Source organism: Perissodus microlepis, chromosome 9 (genome assembly GCF_051167445.1).
Source record: "Perissodus microlepis isolate ML-2025 ecotype Zambia chromosome 9, ASM5116744v1, whole genome shotgun sequence".
Classification (NCBI taxonomy): domain Eukaryota; kingdom Metazoa; phylum Chordata; class Actinopteri; order Cichliformes; family Cichlidae; genus Perissodus; species Perissodus microlepis.
The window spans coordinates 4,892,507-4,911,715 of NC_140469.1; the positions used below are offsets into that span (position 1 = coordinate 4,892,507).

Below are 19,209 nucleotides of genomic sequence, written 5' to 3' on the forward strand. Positions count from 1 at the left end.
TTTTTATTTTGACAGCGAATGCGCACCTGCGGACCACTTATGTGCACCCCTGGTTATATAGCTCGTCATATTGCAGCCACAGAAATTCTTTTGTCCATGAAACCATAAAGCTGCACTTTCTTTTTGCCTTATAGTCTGATTTGTCATAACTTTTCCGTTTTGTGGTAAGCTTTTCTTTGGCTGTCACTTCTTCATCCTGACCTGTCTTATTTGGCTCAGCAGAACTAAAATATATATCCTGCTGCTTTTACACAGGCACTCACATAACGCTCAGCGATTCTCTGCGCGATCAACCTCTCACATGTTTAAGCTTGCTGCGGGAGATTTCACTTGTCATGTTTGCATAGTAAGCTAACGATTGATAAGACGATGTCAGAGGAATTGGTGCGCAAATTATCGTCACTCACCAATCAGTGCTGTCGCTCTCTATAAAACAGTTTGCGCGATTGCAAAGTGAAAGCAAAAAACAAGCGCAAATTCAAACGCGATTTCAATATGTCACATATTGACAGTGGCTCACCGATGCCAATGACATAATTACCCAGCTACATTTCGAAAGAATGCAAAAGCATTGACATATATTTTTCCTTCCTACGATAGCCCGACGGGCAGGGCTGAGATAGATTTTGGTAGCCCGACTGGAAAAATCGCTAGCCCCGGGACGTCGGGCTAGCGATTTTGCGAGCCCTGTATCTGATTGAGGAATCACTCATCTTTGGAAAAGAGAGTTTGTTACAGAGAAATGGCTCTTTCCAAAATAAAAGCTATACTATACGCTTCTTCTGGGCTATATTCTCAGCAGCATATTAAACATATCAGGTCCCCATAAGGAGAATCATGTGCTAACGGCTGTCTAAATGACTCAGGTCAAGTTTGTAGCATGCGCGCTTGTTGTTTTTGTCTGCTTCCACTTGTCTTTGCACTAGGATGATGTCGGAGTAAATGAGCAGTCATATTCGTTGTGTTCCCACTAGTGCTGTCAGCGTTAATCTCGTTGAAATGACGTTAACGCCACAACATGGCAAATCTCCGTTAACGAGCTACCGCGGATCGCCCCGTGCATGGGGCTGGACGGCCAACACGTTAACGAGCTAACTGCGCTAACACACTAGTTTCCACCCATGTAATTGAGCATTGCGTGGCACATCCAACATACTGTTTTACTTTAGTCCATGACGCGCTTACCTTCAGGGTCATACATCACATGAAAACCAAAATAGTTCCAAACGCCACATCTGAATGAGGGTGGGGGAGGTTCAATTTGCCATGTTGCAAGGAGAGCTTAACTTCTGTCTCGCTAGCTGGCCCTGCGCTCAGTGAATCTGCGTTCGACTACTCCGCCTAGGCTGCACTGTCGAGTGCAGATCCACTGAGCGCTCAACACAGACAGCATCGTCAGAAGGAAAGTTGATAAAATAAATTTTGTATTGTTCGATACATATGTGTACCGAACCGAAAGCACTGTATCGAACGGTTCAATATCGATACGAGTATCGCTGCACCCCTAATGTTCAGTTAACCTCCTAAGACCCAAACTCTTCCACGGCATGCATTTTTAATTTCTCTTTGATATTTGGGCTGATTGGGACCTGATGAATGTAAAAACAAAGAATTACCCGATTTTTTTTTAACCTAATTTTTGTTTCTAAGAAAAATAAGAGCCACATATGAGGATATTTGTTTAAAATTTCGATAGAACAGTAGCAGTATAAAGTCCTTGTAAGTGGATATCAGGCCCTTGTAGAGCAAAATTGAGTATTTTGGTCTAATAACCCAAAATGTGATGTCCACATATGTGGACACCAGGTCCTAGGAGGTTAAAACTGTGATACCTCAAAGAGCTCAATGTTCAGCTGTAGTTGAGAGTATTTTATAAATCCAAGTACGGCTGCTGATAAATTCCCGACATGTGGCAGGTAGCTTTAGAGTTACAAATTGGTCCATGTGATGCAGGAACAGTGGGAATGATGTCATCAGTAAACAAATGCCTTCCAGTTCTGTACTTCAAGTTCTCGCATCATTCGTTGTCAAGTCCAACTTTGTGTATAGCTTCTTAGTGCTTCAGTGGAAGCAGGAGGTAAAACTGTCAGCTAATTGGCTTTACTCCAGCCTGTCTGACACCTTAAATAGGACGCCAACAAAGAGCACAGGGTGTATTTTGGTCATGCCCTTGCCCTTTCTCTACACCTCCTCTTGCTTTCCTCTCATTCATTTGCCTGCTTTTGTGTCACCTTCACGCTGTCCTCCTTCAGTCTTTACTTCACCCTTTTAAGTTTTAACTCTATTTTCTTTTTTCTTTGTGCATCTTATCTGCCCTTCTCTCCGCTCTGTCCTTTCTGTCATCCGGAAAGTCTGTTAGGTAACAGGCTGATGTAAATATCCTCTTCCACAATGACTGATTTCATGGAAAAGCTTGTATCTGTTACCAATCCAAAAGATTTAGAGCATAAGCCCATAAGAAGTATTTTAACAGACTCAATATTAATTTAATCCACAGAGGGTACCATTGTTTGAAAAATCTACAAAATTCAGGGAAATAAAGAACTAGAGGGTGGGCAAGGACGGTGTTTTGTTTTGGGGGGTTTTTACATGACACCATTGCACCATCTTTGTAAGGTCTTCAACATGAAGCATTTTAATTCAGTTCAGCTTTTGTTCATTAATCTCGTCTCTCCACAGACCATGCTGACAGCCATATCCATGAGTGCAATTGCTACTAATGGTGTTGTTCCAGGTAGGATCCTTTTTCTTGGGGTTATTTGAATAACAGTACACACTTGTCTTCTTCAGGCTTATGGGTTGTATAGCAGTATATAGCTGAAATGATGACCTAAAAGATATTAATATCCTCCTCCCTCATTCCCTTTTTTCCAGCTGGAGGCTCGTACTACATGATTTCCAGGTCTTTGGGTCCAGAGTTTGGTGGAGCTGTGGGTCTCTGTTTTTACCTGGGGACCACATTTGCTGGCTCCATGTACATCCTGGGTACCATTGAGATTCTACTGGTAAGTAGATTATTTTAGATTTGCAGCTGGTAGATCGAGTGATCCCAATATCCATCAGTTTATGGATTCTCTGATACCTTCTACAAATCCAGTTGGTCATCTCATATAGGGTGCACCTTTTAAGCTGCTTCAGCCAGCAGCACCACATTTGCTGCTCCGTCTCCAGGCCAGCTTCTGCTAGTGATGTGATTATTTATGCATACTCTGTTCTGCTGTCTTTTATCTTGTCTTCCTTCCTTCTGCAGAACGCAGTTGAGCCATAACCACAGTTTATTTAACACACAAACTGCCACAATATAAAAGTTTTCTTCACATCTTATTAGTACAATGAAACGAGAAGTCGTTTAATGTGACACTTTGTATTTCTTCCTGCATTGTCTTTGTCCATCCAGACCTACATGGTGCCTAAAGCAGCCATCTTTGTGGCAGATAAAAAGGAGGATGAATTGGATGCCCTGCTGAACAACATGCGTGTTTATGGCACTTGTTGCCTAGCAATAATGTCAGTAGTCGTGTTCGTTGGGGTCAAATATGTCAACAAGCTGGCACTGGTCTTCCTGGCTTGTGTTATTCTCTCCATCCTGGCCATCTATGCGGGAGTCATCAAGACCATCTTTGATCCGCCATACTTTCCGTGAGTCAGTGCTAACATTTATTAAGATTTATTTCAGTTTAATTAGTGCTTCATGTTAAAATTTCTCTCTTCCTTCACACAGTGTCTGCATGTTGGGGAATCGTACCCTAAAGAACCACCAGTTTGACAAGTGTAATAAGATTGAGGTTATAGACAACATAACGGTCACTACCCAGCTGTGGAACCTCTTCTGCGATGGATCTCAGCTCAATGCCACATGCAACGAGTATTTTGTCAACAACAATGTGACCGAGTTGCAGGGCATCCCTGGACTGATCAGCGGAGTCATTTCAGGTGGGAGCACACCGTTTTTGTTTGTTTTTTTTCTCTGGAGCCGTGTGCACATGTGGAAGAATTTTTTAAAAAGTTACCAAGCTATGTGTATACTTGTTTGAATCATACAGATTTTAATAGCTGTTCACCTATCCTCATCGATCAGGCAACAACAACAACAACAATCTTTATTTATAGAGCACATTTAAAAACCAGCGGTATACCAAAGTGCTTAACATAAGAGACAGAGAAATAACACGAGTATTATAAGGCCTTAGCAAAGTGTCAAATATACTCACAGGTCAATGCCACTAATACACAGGGGTAATATAAAATGCATATCAAATAAAAACATAATAAAAGCACAAGCCATAAAAAATATGTATAAGGAAAAATAGAGTAAGTCTAAGAGTCAGGTGCGAGCATTAACAAGCAGGAAAGGCGAGATTAAACAAATAGGTTTTTTCAGGCACACTGAATACTTGCTACAAACTATAAATGAAAATGATTGAAGAATGCTTAATCTCAGCAGGAATGTACACGGTCAGTAGTTTTTGAATGCATTGCAAAATCTGAGCATACCTCATGTTATGTAACTGCTGGCAGGGACACACTGCTTTTCCTCCCAACATCCAGTGCAGATGCATTCTTGTCATATTTCTGCAACTGGGACAAGCCTGTGCAGGTGCTGAGTGATTCCATGCACAACTGTTTTACTGTCTCCTTAAAAACAGACAGTTATTTTACTGACCTCTCATCCTTTCATAATTTCTGTGAAATATATTTAATTTTCTCTTGATTAATGATTCATTTCTGCTTTGGTGCTGGTACTTATATAGCACTTTTCTACTCTAATTGAACATTCAAAGTGTTTTTAAATTAAGAATTTAACTTTGCCATCCTCACTATCTAACCGCACTAATAATATTATTTCATTAAATGATTTATCAGTTTCATCGGTGTACCAATGAAACCATTTTATTGTCTATTAATATTTAGATTCCCTTCACCCTGCACTAATGGATGTAACGGATGTTGTAAACAAGCTACGTGGAAAGTCAGAAATCTAAAAAGGTTCGCTTTGTCCAGTACTATTTTGAGCTAGAAAAGGAACAATTATATATTTGAGTAAAGTGACATATATGCACATTAGTATAGGCATGTAGACATGCTGAGGCTCGCACTGCTAACGTTAGCCACACTAACGTTAGCAGTGCTTTATTTAAATTAATTTAATTGCCTACCTAAATTGAAATTTTCATTTCATTCACACCTTGCCTTCTATCACAAATTTTTGCTGGAGGACTAACTGCTGATTAGTTGTTTGAATAGTGATCTAGTGCCAAGAATAGCCACACATTTCTACAAGCAGTCTGCACATCTTCACTCGTGCTGTCCCAATTTTATCAGCAACACTAAATAAATGCCACACAATTGACTCATTACCCTGTTTAGTACTTGCTGCAATATGTTGCACAGTTCACTGAGCTCAAACAAATGTTCCACCTGTAGAGACTGCCCTCTGGTTGCATTTGTGTGCAGTAAACTACAATCTCATTTTTTCCCAGCACTAATGTAATTTAAACAGATAAATAAAGTCATTTTATCTGCTTCGTGTTGGTGGATTTCTCAGGGTAGCAGGCAAAGGATTTTCCCACAACTTGAAAACACATACTCCTCGCTCGCTGCTCATCATCTCTTCTCGATAACTTGTGTCCTGGGAGTACATGCGTTTCACAACACATTATGCTGTTTGCAGTATGAATTAGAATATTTCTGTCTCTCTTGTAGAAAATATGTGGTCGACATACGGCCCTCTGGGTATGTTGGTGGAAAAGAGCAACTTGCCATCGGTTGAGGGTGGCGACCCAACCCAGGACATCTACATGCCCTATGTAGTCAACGACATCACCACCTTCTTCACACTGCTGGTCGGCATCTACTTTCCCTCTGTCACCGGTAAGCTGGTGCCATAAGCAACAGACTCATTCTTTGTACACGTGCATGACAGTTTTTAACATCCGTTATGGCTGAGAGAGAGCGGAGTCTCTGAAGATGACCTGTTTGATTTTTGACTGCGACCCTCTCACCTCTCAGGTATCATGGCTGGTTCAAACCGCTCAGGTGACTTGAGAGATGCCCAGAAGTCCATTCCCATTGGGACCATCCTCGCTATCACTACCACTTCCATCATCTGTATCCTTCAACCTCGCACTGTTACCAGATATGATAACAAGTCACACAGAACACTGATAAATTAAAAAAAATCTTATTACACCTCTGATCCAGAAAAGTGAAAAACTGATTCGACCACAGTTTATTATTAAACTTGCCAGTGGAAGATTATCTAACAGTCACCAGATTTTTTCATCTTTGAGGAACTTAAATTCAAGAATTAAAGACTAATATTAACCACCAGCCAGGATGTGGTTGATTTCAGTGTGTACGGCTTTGCTGTGAAATCAGTTCGTTCTCCTTAACTCTGCTTCCCAGATATCACCTCCGTGGTTCTGTTTGGCGCCTGTATTGAAGGAGTTTTGCTTCGAGATAAGTACGAGCTTAACATATTCAACGTTACTATGGACAGTGTGCTGAAAGAATGTGTTTTAATAATGGAAATGGAGAGAAAATATGCCTCAAACATGCACGTCTACTTCATTTATAGCATCCAACACAGTTATACAACAAAGGCCAAAGTGTTTTACAGACAGGCACATTTACCCAGTTTGAAAAAACACGAAAAATTAAAAAGATGTGTTTTGTTAACTAATTATTGTGGAAAATAAAAGCGATCATTAAAATGTGTTCACAATTTGCAAGTTGAAGATGATTCATCTCATAAATCATGGCCCAATGTTTTCCCCTATGTAGCTGCCTATATAGGTTAAAACTATTGGTATCTGTAATATTGGCCCTGTATTTACTTGATATCAAAGAATACCAAAATGTCCAGTATTGCACAGTACTAGCTCTACTCAGATGTTAAGGCTGGTCTTATTGTTGTGTGCATGACGTCGCTATATGATCAGAATTGTGACATTGCACGTTTCTATCACATAAAGAATTAAACTGATGTTACCATAACAATGTGATTATGGCTCAGCCCTTCTAGCAGCTTCAATAAATGGAAATAAACATTTGTGCGCCTAATCCTTGCATGTCACAACTAATGCTACATAGCAACTATGGATCTATGAGTTCTGGTTCTGTTCTGGAGTTTCATTGTATGCAGTTTAGAATATTCTTTTAGTGATTTGGTGGATTTTGGTGCCATTTTAGGCCCTGACTCTTGTGATTAGCTTCTCCTTTGAGTAAATTATAGTTCATCGCTGTAACTGTAAATATAACAGATAAAAAAGCTTATGGGTTCTGTTCAGTTCTGTTGTTATTATCAGAGTATATGATGTTGAAGTAAGTGTGACACTTGTTACAGGGATCATATTCCTGCTGGTTTAAACAGGAATAAAAACATCACCACACTGTCCTGTCAGTTTTTGTTAAATCTTCCAATATTTGTGAATAACAGCGTTTGTCATTCACATAATTGTTTTTGCGTTGCAGATATGGTGATTCTGTAAAGGGGAACCTTGTTATCGGCACCCTGTCATGGCCCTCTCCCTGGGTTATTGTGATTGGCTCGTTCTTCTCCTGCTGTGGGGCTGGTTTGCAGAGTTTGACCGGTGCCCCTCGCCTGCTGCAGGCTATTGCACGAGATGGCATTGTACCCTTTCTACAGGTTTGACGGTTTGACTCAAACAGCAGACACTAATACTTTCAGTTTCTAATCTTACGTGCCTCAACGTTCACGCTTGGCTGCATCTGCTCGTAGGTGTTTGGTCACGGGAAAGCCAATGGGGAACCAACCTGGGCTCTCCTGCTGACTGCTGGGATCTGTGAGATCGGCATCCTCATCGCTTCCCTGGACGCTGTGGCGCCCATCCTGTCAATGTCAGTATCTGAAAGAAATATTATGCAATCTCATTCCATAAAAGTAGCTCAGCAGATCAAGTCTGTGATCCCCCAAGTATACAGCTACTTACAGTAGATCATAAAGTGGAGATTTATTATTTGAAAAGTGACCAGAACTTTTGGATTGCTGTTTTCCCCCCTCAACAGGTTTTTCCTCATGTGCTACCTTTTTGTGAATCTTGCCTGTGCTGTTCAGACCCTGCTGCGAACGCCTAACTGGAGACCACGCTTTAAGTACTACCACTGGTGGGTGATGTGGTGAACATCCTTGCATGTTTACATCATATATCTTGTATTATATGTCGAACTGGTGTCCACAGACTGTTAAAGGTCCTCGTTAATTTGAAGCCATCAAATTAGATTTTTGATTTTTGGACACGTGGCAGGAATCCCTCATACACAGACACCTTCACAGCCACAGGCACATCCATTTAGCCTTTACTGAAGATTAATTCCACAACACAGGTTAAGGACAATGGCAAACAGCACTATTGTTAGCTGTGGATTTTGATTACTCTATTGAATCCTAAGCCTCTCATCTCTCTAGCCTGAGCTGTTTTCACTTTATAAAGACATTTCCATGAATGCACAGAAAACTAAATGAGCATGTAAATTGTTTTTTAATCTTTTCTTTTCTTGCTTTCAGGGCTCTGTCCTTCCTTGGAATGAGCTTATGTCTTGCTATTATGTTCATCTCCTCCTGGTATTACGCTATTGTTGCTATGGTCATCGCTGGCTGCATCTACAAATACATTGAATACCGAGGGTAAGATTGCGAGATAATGGATGTGACCGAGAAACTCAGTACACTGTAAAGAGAGGAAATAATTTATCTGGAGAGAAGCTCTTGAGGTTCTTGTTTTATTTTTGCTTGCACCGTGTTAAAAGTAGCTCATGTTGCCGCAATAAACTGCATATGATCCCTAAAGGAGTTCTTACTGCCCTAAATGGATTGCTACTTTTCTCTTATCACTGAGTGCTTTTCATTCATTTGTTTGCTTTAACAGGGCAGAGAAGGAATGGGGTGATGGTATCAGAGGCCTCTCTCTTAATGCTGCCCGCTATGCCCTCAATCGACTTGAGGATGCTCCACCTCACACCAAGAACTGGAGGTATGGGTGTTTGTGGGTGTGTGTGTTTACAGTTGATATTGTGTTGGGATGGACAATAACAAGACAAGAATAGACACAGAGGATGAATTTCATTAATCTTTTGGTTCCCTTCCTAATCTGTCATGAGCAGCTGATAAGCCTTCATACTGTGAGGCTCACACTGACCTTGAAGTCCTTCTTTCCAAACCAGTGGGTACTCTTCTTAAGGGTTTGCTGTTTCCAGTTACCAACTGTTCTTTTTCACTGTCTACCTTCAACATATGTCCCTGCAAAGCTGAGTGAGAACCAATAGTGTGACAATAATACTGCCGCACCAACATTTCAACAGTATTTTTCTTTACAAACAGCTGTTATGTCACATGATTACAGGCCTTGCACTGTAATTTGAATTTGTGCACCTGATAATTGTGCAAAAAATTTAAATCCAAAATATTTGTTGGTGTTGTTTTTAATCCTGAAGTTTAAAAGAATGAAGTAAAATTAAGCCAGACTGTTTTCCCCTCTCGATCTGCATAGGCCTCAGCTTTTGGTGCTTCTGAACGTGGACTCAGATCAAGCAGTCAAACACCCTCGCCTGGTCTCCTTCACCACCCAGCTGAAGGCAGGGAAAGGCCTGACAATAGTGGGGAATGTTTTGCAGGGAACCTACCTCACTAAGGAGTCGGAGTCTAAGAAGGCTGAGCAGGTATGGTGGGGAAGCACGCGCACAAGTATGCAAATAAAAGGCAGGTGGCGATACTGTCATTAATATTGATCTGCAGTTGCTAATAATTTAATATCAGTTGTAATGCTTGCTATCTTATCTGTGCTTCAAGGGCTTCAGATTCATCACTGGACCCAAAGGCAAATCTGTACTATCAAGCTGCATTTAGAGCATTTTATAGACTCTAACTGCAGATAAACTCTGCCACCTACTGGCCATAATAAGCAATTCATGTGATTCTTTCAGGCTGGTTTTAACTTTTATCCTCCTTAAAAACAGTTTCTGTTGAAGCAGTCATGCCCAGAAGCAACTTTACAGATGTACAAAATTATTTATTGTTCAGATCCATCAGTACAAGTTATCCTGAATGGATGTGAGTAACTAACAAATAAGTTATTTGAAGTGTTAGCTTAGCTAAGCAGGGAAACTTTGCTGTAGTGTAGCCATATCTTCTCTGGAAAAAACACATTTTGTTTTTTCAGTTGGTGCAGCTTTAATAGTGAATCAGTTTTAGTCTCGTTTATGATTAACGATGAAATCCCTGTCCTCTTTTTCTCTCTCTCTACAGAACATTAAGGCTGTAATGTCTGCAGAGCGTACCAAAGGATTCTGTCATGTTGTAGTGTCTTCCAACCTTAGAGATGGTGTCTCACACCTCATCCAGTCTGCAGGCTTGGGAGGCATGAAGCACAACACAGTCCTGATGGCCTGGCCTGGAGCCTGGAAACAGTCCAATGACCCACAGTCATGGAGGAATTTCATAGGTACCGTGCAGTAAAATTGCAAAAATAGGGACACAATAACAGAATATATGTTGTAATTTATTTTAAAATACAGTGTAGATAAAGATAAGACATCGTATGTGACATTTGCTGTCTGTCATTACTCTGTCAAGATGGCAGTGACTTAATGCAGCACAGTGATTTATCTCTCATAGACCCTCTGTCTGTCCTTCTGTTCATCCAGAGACAATCCGGGAAACCACAGCAGCCCATCAGGCCTTACTTGTGGCTAAGAATGTGGACAGTTTCCCCACCAACCAGGACCGCCTAGGAGAGGGCACTATTGATGTGTGGTGGGTGGTTCACGATGGGGGCTTGCTGATGCTGCTGCCCTTCCTGCTTCGACAGCACAAGGTTGGTTGGACTAGTTTGGATTGTGTTTATTCCTGAAACCATCTTAAGCTCAGCATTTTCTTCTATTTCTTATTCCACCCAGAGCCTTTCTTTCACACCCATCTGTCCCGCCTGACATTCTTCTCTCCCTTATCCATCCTGTTTACCGTGCTGTTACTCCATATCTTCCATAATAATGGTGCCTTTCTCCCCTCCAGGTGTGGAGGAAGTGTAAGATGCGCATCTTTACTGTAGCTCAGATGGACGACAACAGCATCCAAATGAAGAAAGATCTCCAGATGTTCCTTTATCACCTGCGACTGGATGCAGAGGTGGAAGTTGTAGAGATGGTGAGCATCAGCCAAGAATAGCCCTGAATGGTATTCATGTCTAAGTGCAATGGGAAGCAGGATGGTTATTGAAGTTTTTCAACAATTCAGTGCCTACTTTTGTGTCTTGATACGATGAATGTTGTGAGGAGTTTGTCAGAGGACCCATGTTGGCATCGTCCCTGAAAAATAATGTGGCTGCTGTAACGCCCGTGTTTATCCCCTTTGCAGCATGACAATGACATCTCAGCCTTCACCTATGAGAAGACACTGATGATGGAGCAGAGGTCGCAGATGCTGAAACAGATGCACCTTTCCAGGACTGAGAGGGAGAGAGAGGTAAAGAAACGTTGAAAACAAACCTTCACTTGGTCTGTTTGCTGCTGTTCAACAAATGTGGATGAATTTTTTTACACACGGAATAAGAGCTCAGTTAAATGCATTTATTCCTACTGTATGCATTTTTAATACATTGCATGTATATGTGTACATGCAAAATGATTAATAGCACACACAGCACAGCAATCAATTTACTCACTCATCCAGATAGTATTTAAAAAACAACTAAGAGGTCATTCACATGAATAACAGTCTACGTCTATGACACTGAAGTCACTCATGGCCCAACATCAAGCTAAATGCCTGCTGGCCCCTTTTCCTGTTCATCTGCCACTGCCTTTCTGGGCCTCGCCGCACCATTCAGATTCAGAGTATCACTGACGAATCGCGTAGCTCAATCCGGAGGAAGAACCAGGGCCCTGCCGAGAACGCGAGCCTCAGCCGGCAGTCCTCAACGACGGAGGATGCTCAGGAGGATGAGGTAGCTGATCTTGTCAACCCATTGTTCCCTTACTGGTAACGACACAGGCCCGTCTTCACAAAGCTCCATCTTTGGCTACAGGTGTTGCTCATCATTTGGCTGCATTATCATCATGGACATTGGACGTAATGCATACTGTAATAAATAAAGATAGAAAGAGGGAAGTTTGGAGAAAATGTAGTAAGGAAGGAAATAAAATCCCACAATTTCCATCTTTATGATGAAGACATAGTTCCAAGTTGAGCATTTAACACTCTAATGTTGACTTCTTGTTGGAAATGCAGTTTTGTTCTACTTAACAAGCTTGCCTTAACGCAGATGTCTAATACACATCTTTAGTGTCATGATCAAAGCTCTACACAAAATTGGTGAGCAGGGTTCTCTGGGTAACCCTTTGTTATTTTAACCTTCTAGTCTCGGGTTTATCCTTAGTATCACCACATGGCTGGTGTACTGGTCTTATTCTAGGGTACTAGAGTGATAAATAACCATGATATATCACAGTCTTTGCTGCCAGTTCACCAGTTCTGTCTGGCCAAAGCCAGCAGTAAGACGCACAAATGCAATCTTCTGCTTTGCCCACAACTACAAACCTACTGTTACTGGTAATAAGCCAATTCATGTTTGAGTAGCTTCTTTCAGTGCCCCCCCCCCTTTTTTATCCACAAGGGGTAACCATGGCAACACCGTATACTTAACCTGGCAGATTTTTATTTATCATTTTCTTTTTTCCTTTAAATGCCGGATAACCTCTGTGATGCAACCCCCATGGGATTTGTGTCTCCTCCCAATTGGATCTTTTGTGTGTTTGATGTTGTTCAGGCTAAAAATTGCTTATAACCTTTGTTTAAATTTACGACTGTCCAGCAAAAGTAGATGCTTTATTATACCAGAACATCTGATCATTAAAGCCACCAGTCCAGATTAGCCCAACAGTAGTGCTACCTGCTACTGTGTAGTCAGCAAGAGCTGCTTTGTGAATACCAGCCCATTGCATCCTGAAACTGCTGCCTTGCCCATTACCTCCATCACCCCACCTATTCCTCACCCCCTGGCAAGAGTGGGCAGTATTGTCTAAGAAAACTGAAGAGTGTAAATAACATTTCACGTTACTAATACCATCAGACTCATGTGTTTACAGCTGAACAGTTTGATTCTCACATTTAGGGGAGGGAGGGGAGGGTGCTGTTTATCTACTATCTTTGAAAATGACAATACTGTCCTCTTTCTGCTCCATTCTAACCATAGTCAGAACCTACACATCATCCCTCCCTCCACCCTCCTACCATTCATTCTTCCCACTGTATCTGTCTGGTTTTACCACAGTGGGTAGTTAAGGTTAAAAATACTATACTGCAGAAAACAAAATATTTGTATTACACTGATTTATTTGCAGCACCTTCAGTGAATAAAACAAATCTACCTTTAATAAATCTTCTGTGTTATTAGCCTGCTGGAGTACCAGAGAACACTGTTTTTTTTTGTTTTTTAAGATAAACTAAGCATCAGTCAAATGTAAACACGGTACTAGTGAAGAAAGACAGCTCTGTTCACAGCTTTACAGCAGATAATGTATTCTTCTTCTCTGTCAGTGGCATTAGTTCAGATGTAACTGCTGATATTGAACAGTAGTGACCACTATTGTTGTCAAATCCAACAAAACTCAATGGTATTTAATGTAATAATCACATATGATGTGCTCCACTCCGTGGGACATATCGTGCTGTGCACTAATTCTGTGCTATCCACACACCAAAAGTTTACAAAGCATGTGTTAACATTTAAACACCTCTTATCACCTTTGAGTTTGCACAATACTTTACTATAACCGCTACCTGCACACATAAATGTTTCAGTTGTTGGGGCCATCACATCCACCACGTGTGGTGTTGTAAAGGTTTGTATTTCTGTCGCTATTCACTCTTCTTTCTTAAATGTCATCATTCCCTTCAGTCCTGTCATACCATTGATATTATATCAGCAATTCCCAGACAGGGCTGCAAGTTCCAAAAGGGATACTTGTGCACAAGCAGAAGGTTCAGCATCCTGAAAGATTAGTCCAACTCGTATGAAAAAAACTGAAATTGCAAATTACTGTATTTGAAAACTTAAGCACACCTGAACAACAGGGAAAATTAACAGTAAAATAAATGTATCATTGATTGAACTAAATGGCAAAAGAAAACTGTTGAAATAGCTAGGTGTAAAATGATTGCTAAGAGTATAAAATCTTAGGTTAATTGTTAAATTGTTAGGCGTGTGGAAAAAGTAATAAACTGTTAGCTTAATATTTTGGATAAATGGCTAGCCAGCTACAAAAAAAAAACATTTTTCCTCTTTATTTAAAGAATTTTTACATGTAGTATCAAACCCAGTAAAACAAGTGATTAGATGTTTTATCAACTGATTAGTTCATTAGCACCCCTGTGGAGGACTCCAATACATGTTGGGGAAGTAATTTAGCCATTTAAATCAGCTGTGTTGACACAGGATGATATCTAAAACTTGCATTGTGGCCTGGAGTTCCCCCACACCGTCGTATGGTTACACCACAACTGTTTGCTAAGTACAATTATCTAAAACTGGTCACTGAATATATAATGGAAAAAGTAGCTGTGACTGTAAGCGCTGAAAGTAGTTCAGCTCTATTATAAAGTGAGTTCACATGAGAGGTGTTGTTGATGAGAAAAGTCTATCTGACAGGCCTTAGGGGGTATGTTGGATGAGTTCCCATTTCCTTTTCTCTTTTGTTTCCTTTCTCCTGTGCCCTGAAACTTCTCTTGGTAATAATCATATCCACTAATCTTCTGCTCTTGTCCTCATCCTACTCTCTGCATCGCCTCCAGGCCCAGCTCATCCACGACAGAAACACGGCATCTCACGCCACAATAAACGATAAGGTTGATGCTGAACCCGAGCAGGTTCACATGACCTGGACCAAGGACAAGCTCCTCACAGAGCGTAACCGTAACCGCGAGTGCAATGCCAACGTTGCTGTACGTGACCTGTTTAACATGAAGCCGTAAGTACTCGCTTGCCTGAACAATATTTAATTAAAAAATAACAAAACTTCTGTGTATTTGTTGCTAGATTTAAAAAAGGAGAACATGTTGATCTGTAGGTTTGAAATTTTAAGATAAAAAGAGTTTATATTAGTAAAATACACTAAAGTGACATGGTGTTACTGCATGTGCCTTGTGAGGGACGTTTGCACCATTTTGAATCATTTTTCTCAAACGTAATATCTCATAAAAGTTCATTTCAGAGGGACCGGAAGCTCACCCAGTACTGATATTAGTTCAGGATGGTGCCAAACCTCAGAGAAGGAGCATGAGTAGGAGTAGTGTTAGTACTGACCCCAAGAGGGTGAAATGGGACAACTGTGCATGGCGTGTGCATTCAGGCTGCATTTGGTGTGCGTGCGCGTGTGTGCACTTTCAGCCATTTCAGCTTTAATGTATGGCCAATCTGCGTGCACACTTAATAAACTAACACCTTCTCTTCCCATACTTTCCACACTGTCAGTGGACTCCATCAGAAATGCCCCAGTTCACCTCCATTGGCTCATTAAGTTAAAACCCCAAAATCCCAAGTCTTGCCGGACCGGAAGAACTTTTCAGATTCCCTCACCCTACACATCAAAGAGCTCCATGTCACTTTCTGGGGTTTACTCGAGTCACCTTCGGGTGTCACTGCGAGTCATTTGGGACATTTGGAAGCATGCAGTGTGGTGGGGAGAGCTGCCGAGCAGATGTAGAAGCATCTAAGCTGGTTTCTGTTGTTTTGTCCCATTTTTCCTCCTTCTAGAGAGTGGGAGAGTCTGTAAGTCGCATTCTCTTTGCCCTAGGCCCTGTGTGTTCTGCTACTGTGGTGACTATGTGCTCCAGCTCGTGTGCTCGTACCTCCATGTATATTTGTGTTGTCCTTGTTTGCATGCCCTAATGTGCACCGACTTCATCTTCCTGCTTCAAACAGCATGTTGGTGGCTAAAGCCTCTGCTGGGTTATGTTGCATTTACAGCTTATAACATGAGAATTTGTGCTTTCCATTGACTGTTTTCAAAAAATAGTCAAACAGAAAAAACATTCATTCAGAACGGCATTAAACTAAAAGTGTGTATTTATAGTTGAATGGAAAGCATGGATTGGAAATCCTGTGACATCGCCTTGTAATTTGGCTTTTGGCAGTTGACATTGCGTGCTGTATATCATCTCACAAAGGTGAAGATGAAGAGGCAGCATTTAAGGAGACAGCTGATTCTTTACACAATAAAGACGTTATATTTCAGCCTAATCTTAAATAAAGTGTTGACATGATTCAGATTCATCTGTCTTTCTCAAAATGCTGCCTCTACACGTTATGTGAAATTCTTAATGTTTGTGCTGAGCATCATTTCTCATGTGTGTTTGAAGCTAATGTCAAATGTGCATGAGTTACTGCGTAAAACGTTGCTGACGTGACATCGTGGTCATTAATGTTTTCTTCATTGTGGCTTCTCTCACTGTGGATGCTCTTGTCAAACTAGGAACCAGACGAATGTCCGTCGCATGCACACTGCTGTCAAGCTGAATGAGGTGGTGGTCAACAAGTCACAGGGAGCTCATCTGGTTCTGCTTAACATGCCTGGACCACCGAGAAACAGAGGCGGAGATGAAAACTGTATCCTTCAAATGGTTGTTTTTATGTTACGACTGTATTAGGAAAAGGTTGTGATCGCAAGGAAGTGTTTCTGTTATTTAATCCATCTGCTGATTGTACTTTAGAAAGAAGTGGTTCTCTCTTTTTTAAATTACTGCAGAGTATTGTACGTTGCAGAATAGTTTGGTCTAAACACAACAGTAGCATGTTTGTAGCCACAATGTTGGGTTTTTTGAACCAGAAATGGCTATATATGGACCCACGTAAGTGCTAATTAGTGTTATGTAATATACGGAGTTGCCGCCTGCCACACACCCTGCTGTGGAGCGAACAGCTGACAGACACAGGCAGAGAACACAAACTGCTGAGGAGGTGGATATTTAAGCTAACATATATTTTATTTATGCCAAAGCAGGGCAATTCATTTGTTATAACAGTTAAAAATTAAATTAAACACAACACACATGCAAATAGCTCAAAACAGTTGAATCGTATGCAACTCAATATCCTAATAGAGTCAAAGTAGAATAACGTAAATATACATTAGTCACTGCAGAGCAATAAAGTGGCTTAGTGTGTGCCAAGGTTTGTGTCAGTGCAGGGTCCAAACAGCTGGGCATAAAACGTGCCATGTCTATGCTAATAATCCCGACCCACCCTCCTCTCACGTGGCTAAAAGCATCACACTGGCCAATGATCACGCATTCATTGCACATTCATTGGGAGGTGGGGTGTGACACCTGGTGTGCCTGTGTGTGTGCTTTACCTTGACTGCTGTTTTCTCAGACATGGAGTTCCTGGAGGTTCTCCTCGAGGGTCTGAATCGGGTCCTCCTGGTTCGAGGTGGTGGCCGTGAAGTCATCACCATCTACTCCTAAAAATCCCCCCAAAACTTTCATGGCCTAACCTGCACCCAACACTGGCACATCGCCATGGAAACCGCGCAGTGAGGAAGAAGCCTAATTTTGGTTTTTAATGAAGGGCAGGGGTTGTTGGCAGGCGGGACCACCTTATGACTGACAGTTGACCTAAAATACGTCAGGATGAAGGAAATCGTTGGCGCCGAATAAGCCGAGCACAGCGTGCGTCCAGCTGGACCAGAGAACCCTTGCGCACAGAAGATAGAGCATAGAGACACTTTATATCTTTCATTTACATCTGACAACCTTGTTATGTTCTGTTACATTTTCACACTCTGTCCTCTTTGTGTCGATGTTGTCAAGTTTATGGCACTCACTGTGTAAAGATGAGCGGAGAAGAAGTGAATGTGTTGATATGAGCTTTATAGTCTTTGTTTTGTTTTGCTGGACCTGAGAAAAACATGCACACAGATTAATGGATTTAAGTTAAGATGCACAAAGTGCAACAATGACCCTTTTGCTGTTTTCAAAGCTCCATGTGGGGTGATGTTTTCATTGAAATGTTGTCAGTCTGTTGAGAAGCTGCTGAAATGTTCTGTTTTAGACTGGAGAGCTTTGATGTTGTTGAAGGGTGGAGTCATGTCTGCAGCTGAATGAGTTGATGGAAGGACCAGTTGGGAGGATGCTGAACAAGCATCTTATCCCAGTTTAGTGAGTGGAAGCCTTTCAGATCTCGGGTTCTGCATTTTTGATTTCCCACCCTCAAACTGTAGCTTTTATCTTAATAGGGAAAAAGCCATAGCTAGAAGCATGAATGGTGTCTAGAGAAACAACTGGTTGGGAACAAGAAATATATTCTTTTTTTTAAGAGCTGTATGACGATAGCTTAGTAAATAATTAGAGTGGTTTGTAGGTTTTTGCACAGTTAATCTATATTTTAGCCTCTCAATTGTTTGATTTTAGCAATGTATACATTTAAGATGTAAAAGCACAAATTGACACATTTAAATTAGTGTAATTGTACCCCCGTACTGACAGTTCCAGCACTGCTGACTTTGCACTACCAGTTTTCAGTCTTCATTCATTGTGTACTTTCCATTTGGTAGCTCTAATATGTTCCTAACAGGAGATACAAGGATGCAGACTGCTTCATACTGTTTAATACCCATGTTTCAATGTTGGTCGTAGAACATTTTACCGATTTAAAATTTTAACGGCTTTGAGTTTCAGACTGAGTAGATTGGGGGGGGGGGGGGGGGGGGGGGGGGCTGTAAAAAGTGCCAAAATGACTTTAAAAGAAACTGTGGAAGTATTTTGACTGCAGCTAAGACATGGCCTACTGTAGCTGATGTTTCTGGCCATCTTTAATCTTTAGAAACAAGCATGAAGGTTTGTTTTTTTTTTTATAATGCAGGTCCCTCATTTCTGCCAGGAATAAAGAAATGAATATGATGAAACTAATGGTGCACTATCAAGGGCATTTCAAGAGGAAGAAGGAAAAAAGGATCCCGCTCCTTCCTCATGTGTACCTCCACAGTTTCTTTTCAAAATTAGCCGCCGCAGTATTCTGTAAAGCAAAAAGTTCCCTTTTCCTCACACTGCCCTGCAGGGAAAAACTGGAACTTTTGATTGTTGCTTATGCTACCTGTGTGTTTTTGTTGTGTTCTGTTCAGTTGTTAATGCCTGTGTTACTCTATAAATACAGTCAAATATGGTCTTTGTAGTGTTTGTTACATTATCGCTGATCTTCT

General features: G+C 41.1%; 1 protein-coding gene across 7 annotated transcripts in view; it reads left to right on the top strand.

Moving 5' to 3' along the window:
* Window positions 1-19,172, top strand: part of slc12a7b (solute carrier family 12 member 7b) — a 67,238-nt gene extending 48,066 nt beyond the window's left edge. For 3 of the 7 annotated variants that reach the window (XM_084938777.1, XM_084938780.1, XM_084938782.1), the window contains exons 5-26: window positions 2,680-2,734; window positions 2,875-3,005; window positions 3,398-3,639; window positions 3,722-3,933; window positions 5,704-5,871; window positions 6,010-6,108; window positions 6,406-6,463; window positions 7,474-7,648; window positions 7,742-7,860; window positions 8,029-8,127; window positions 8,528-8,647; window positions 8,889-8,993; window positions 9,510-9,678; window positions 10,265-10,460; window positions 10,663-10,832; window positions 11,030-11,161; window positions 11,372-11,479; window positions 11,844-11,960; window positions 14,807-14,982; window positions 15,768-15,782; window positions 16,486-16,619; window positions 17,385-19,172. In XM_084938777.1, the coding sequence (XP_084794903.1) occupies window positions 2,680-2,734; window positions 2,875-3,005; window positions 3,398-3,639; window positions 3,722-3,933; window positions 5,704-5,871; window positions 6,010-6,108; window positions 6,406-6,463; window positions 7,474-7,648; window positions 7,742-7,860; window positions 8,029-8,127; window positions 8,528-8,647; window positions 8,889-8,993; window positions 9,510-9,678; window positions 10,265-10,460; window positions 10,663-10,832; window positions 11,030-11,161; window positions 11,372-11,479; window positions 11,844-11,960; window positions 14,807-14,982; window positions 15,768-15,782; window positions 16,486-16,619; window positions 17,385-17,476 (2,892 nt within the window). In that variant the 3' untranslated portion in view covers window positions 17,477-19,172. The remainder of the gene's footprint in view (window positions 1-2,679; window positions 2,735-2,874; window positions 3,006-3,397; window positions 3,640-3,721; window positions 3,934-5,703; window positions 5,872-6,009; window positions 6,109-6,405; window positions 6,464-7,473; window positions 7,649-7,741; window positions 7,861-8,028; window positions 8,128-8,527; window positions 8,648-8,888; window positions 8,994-9,509; window positions 9,679-10,264; window positions 10,461-10,662; window positions 10,833-11,029; window positions 11,162-11,371; window positions 11,480-11,843; window positions 11,961-14,806; window positions 14,983-15,767; window positions 15,783-16,485; window positions 16,620-17,384) is intronic. The other 4 variants (XM_084938779.1, XM_084938783.1, XM_084938778.1 and 1 more) reach the window with 3 other exon arrangements.
* The last annotated feature ends 37 nt before the right edge of the window (window positions 19,173-19,209 follow it).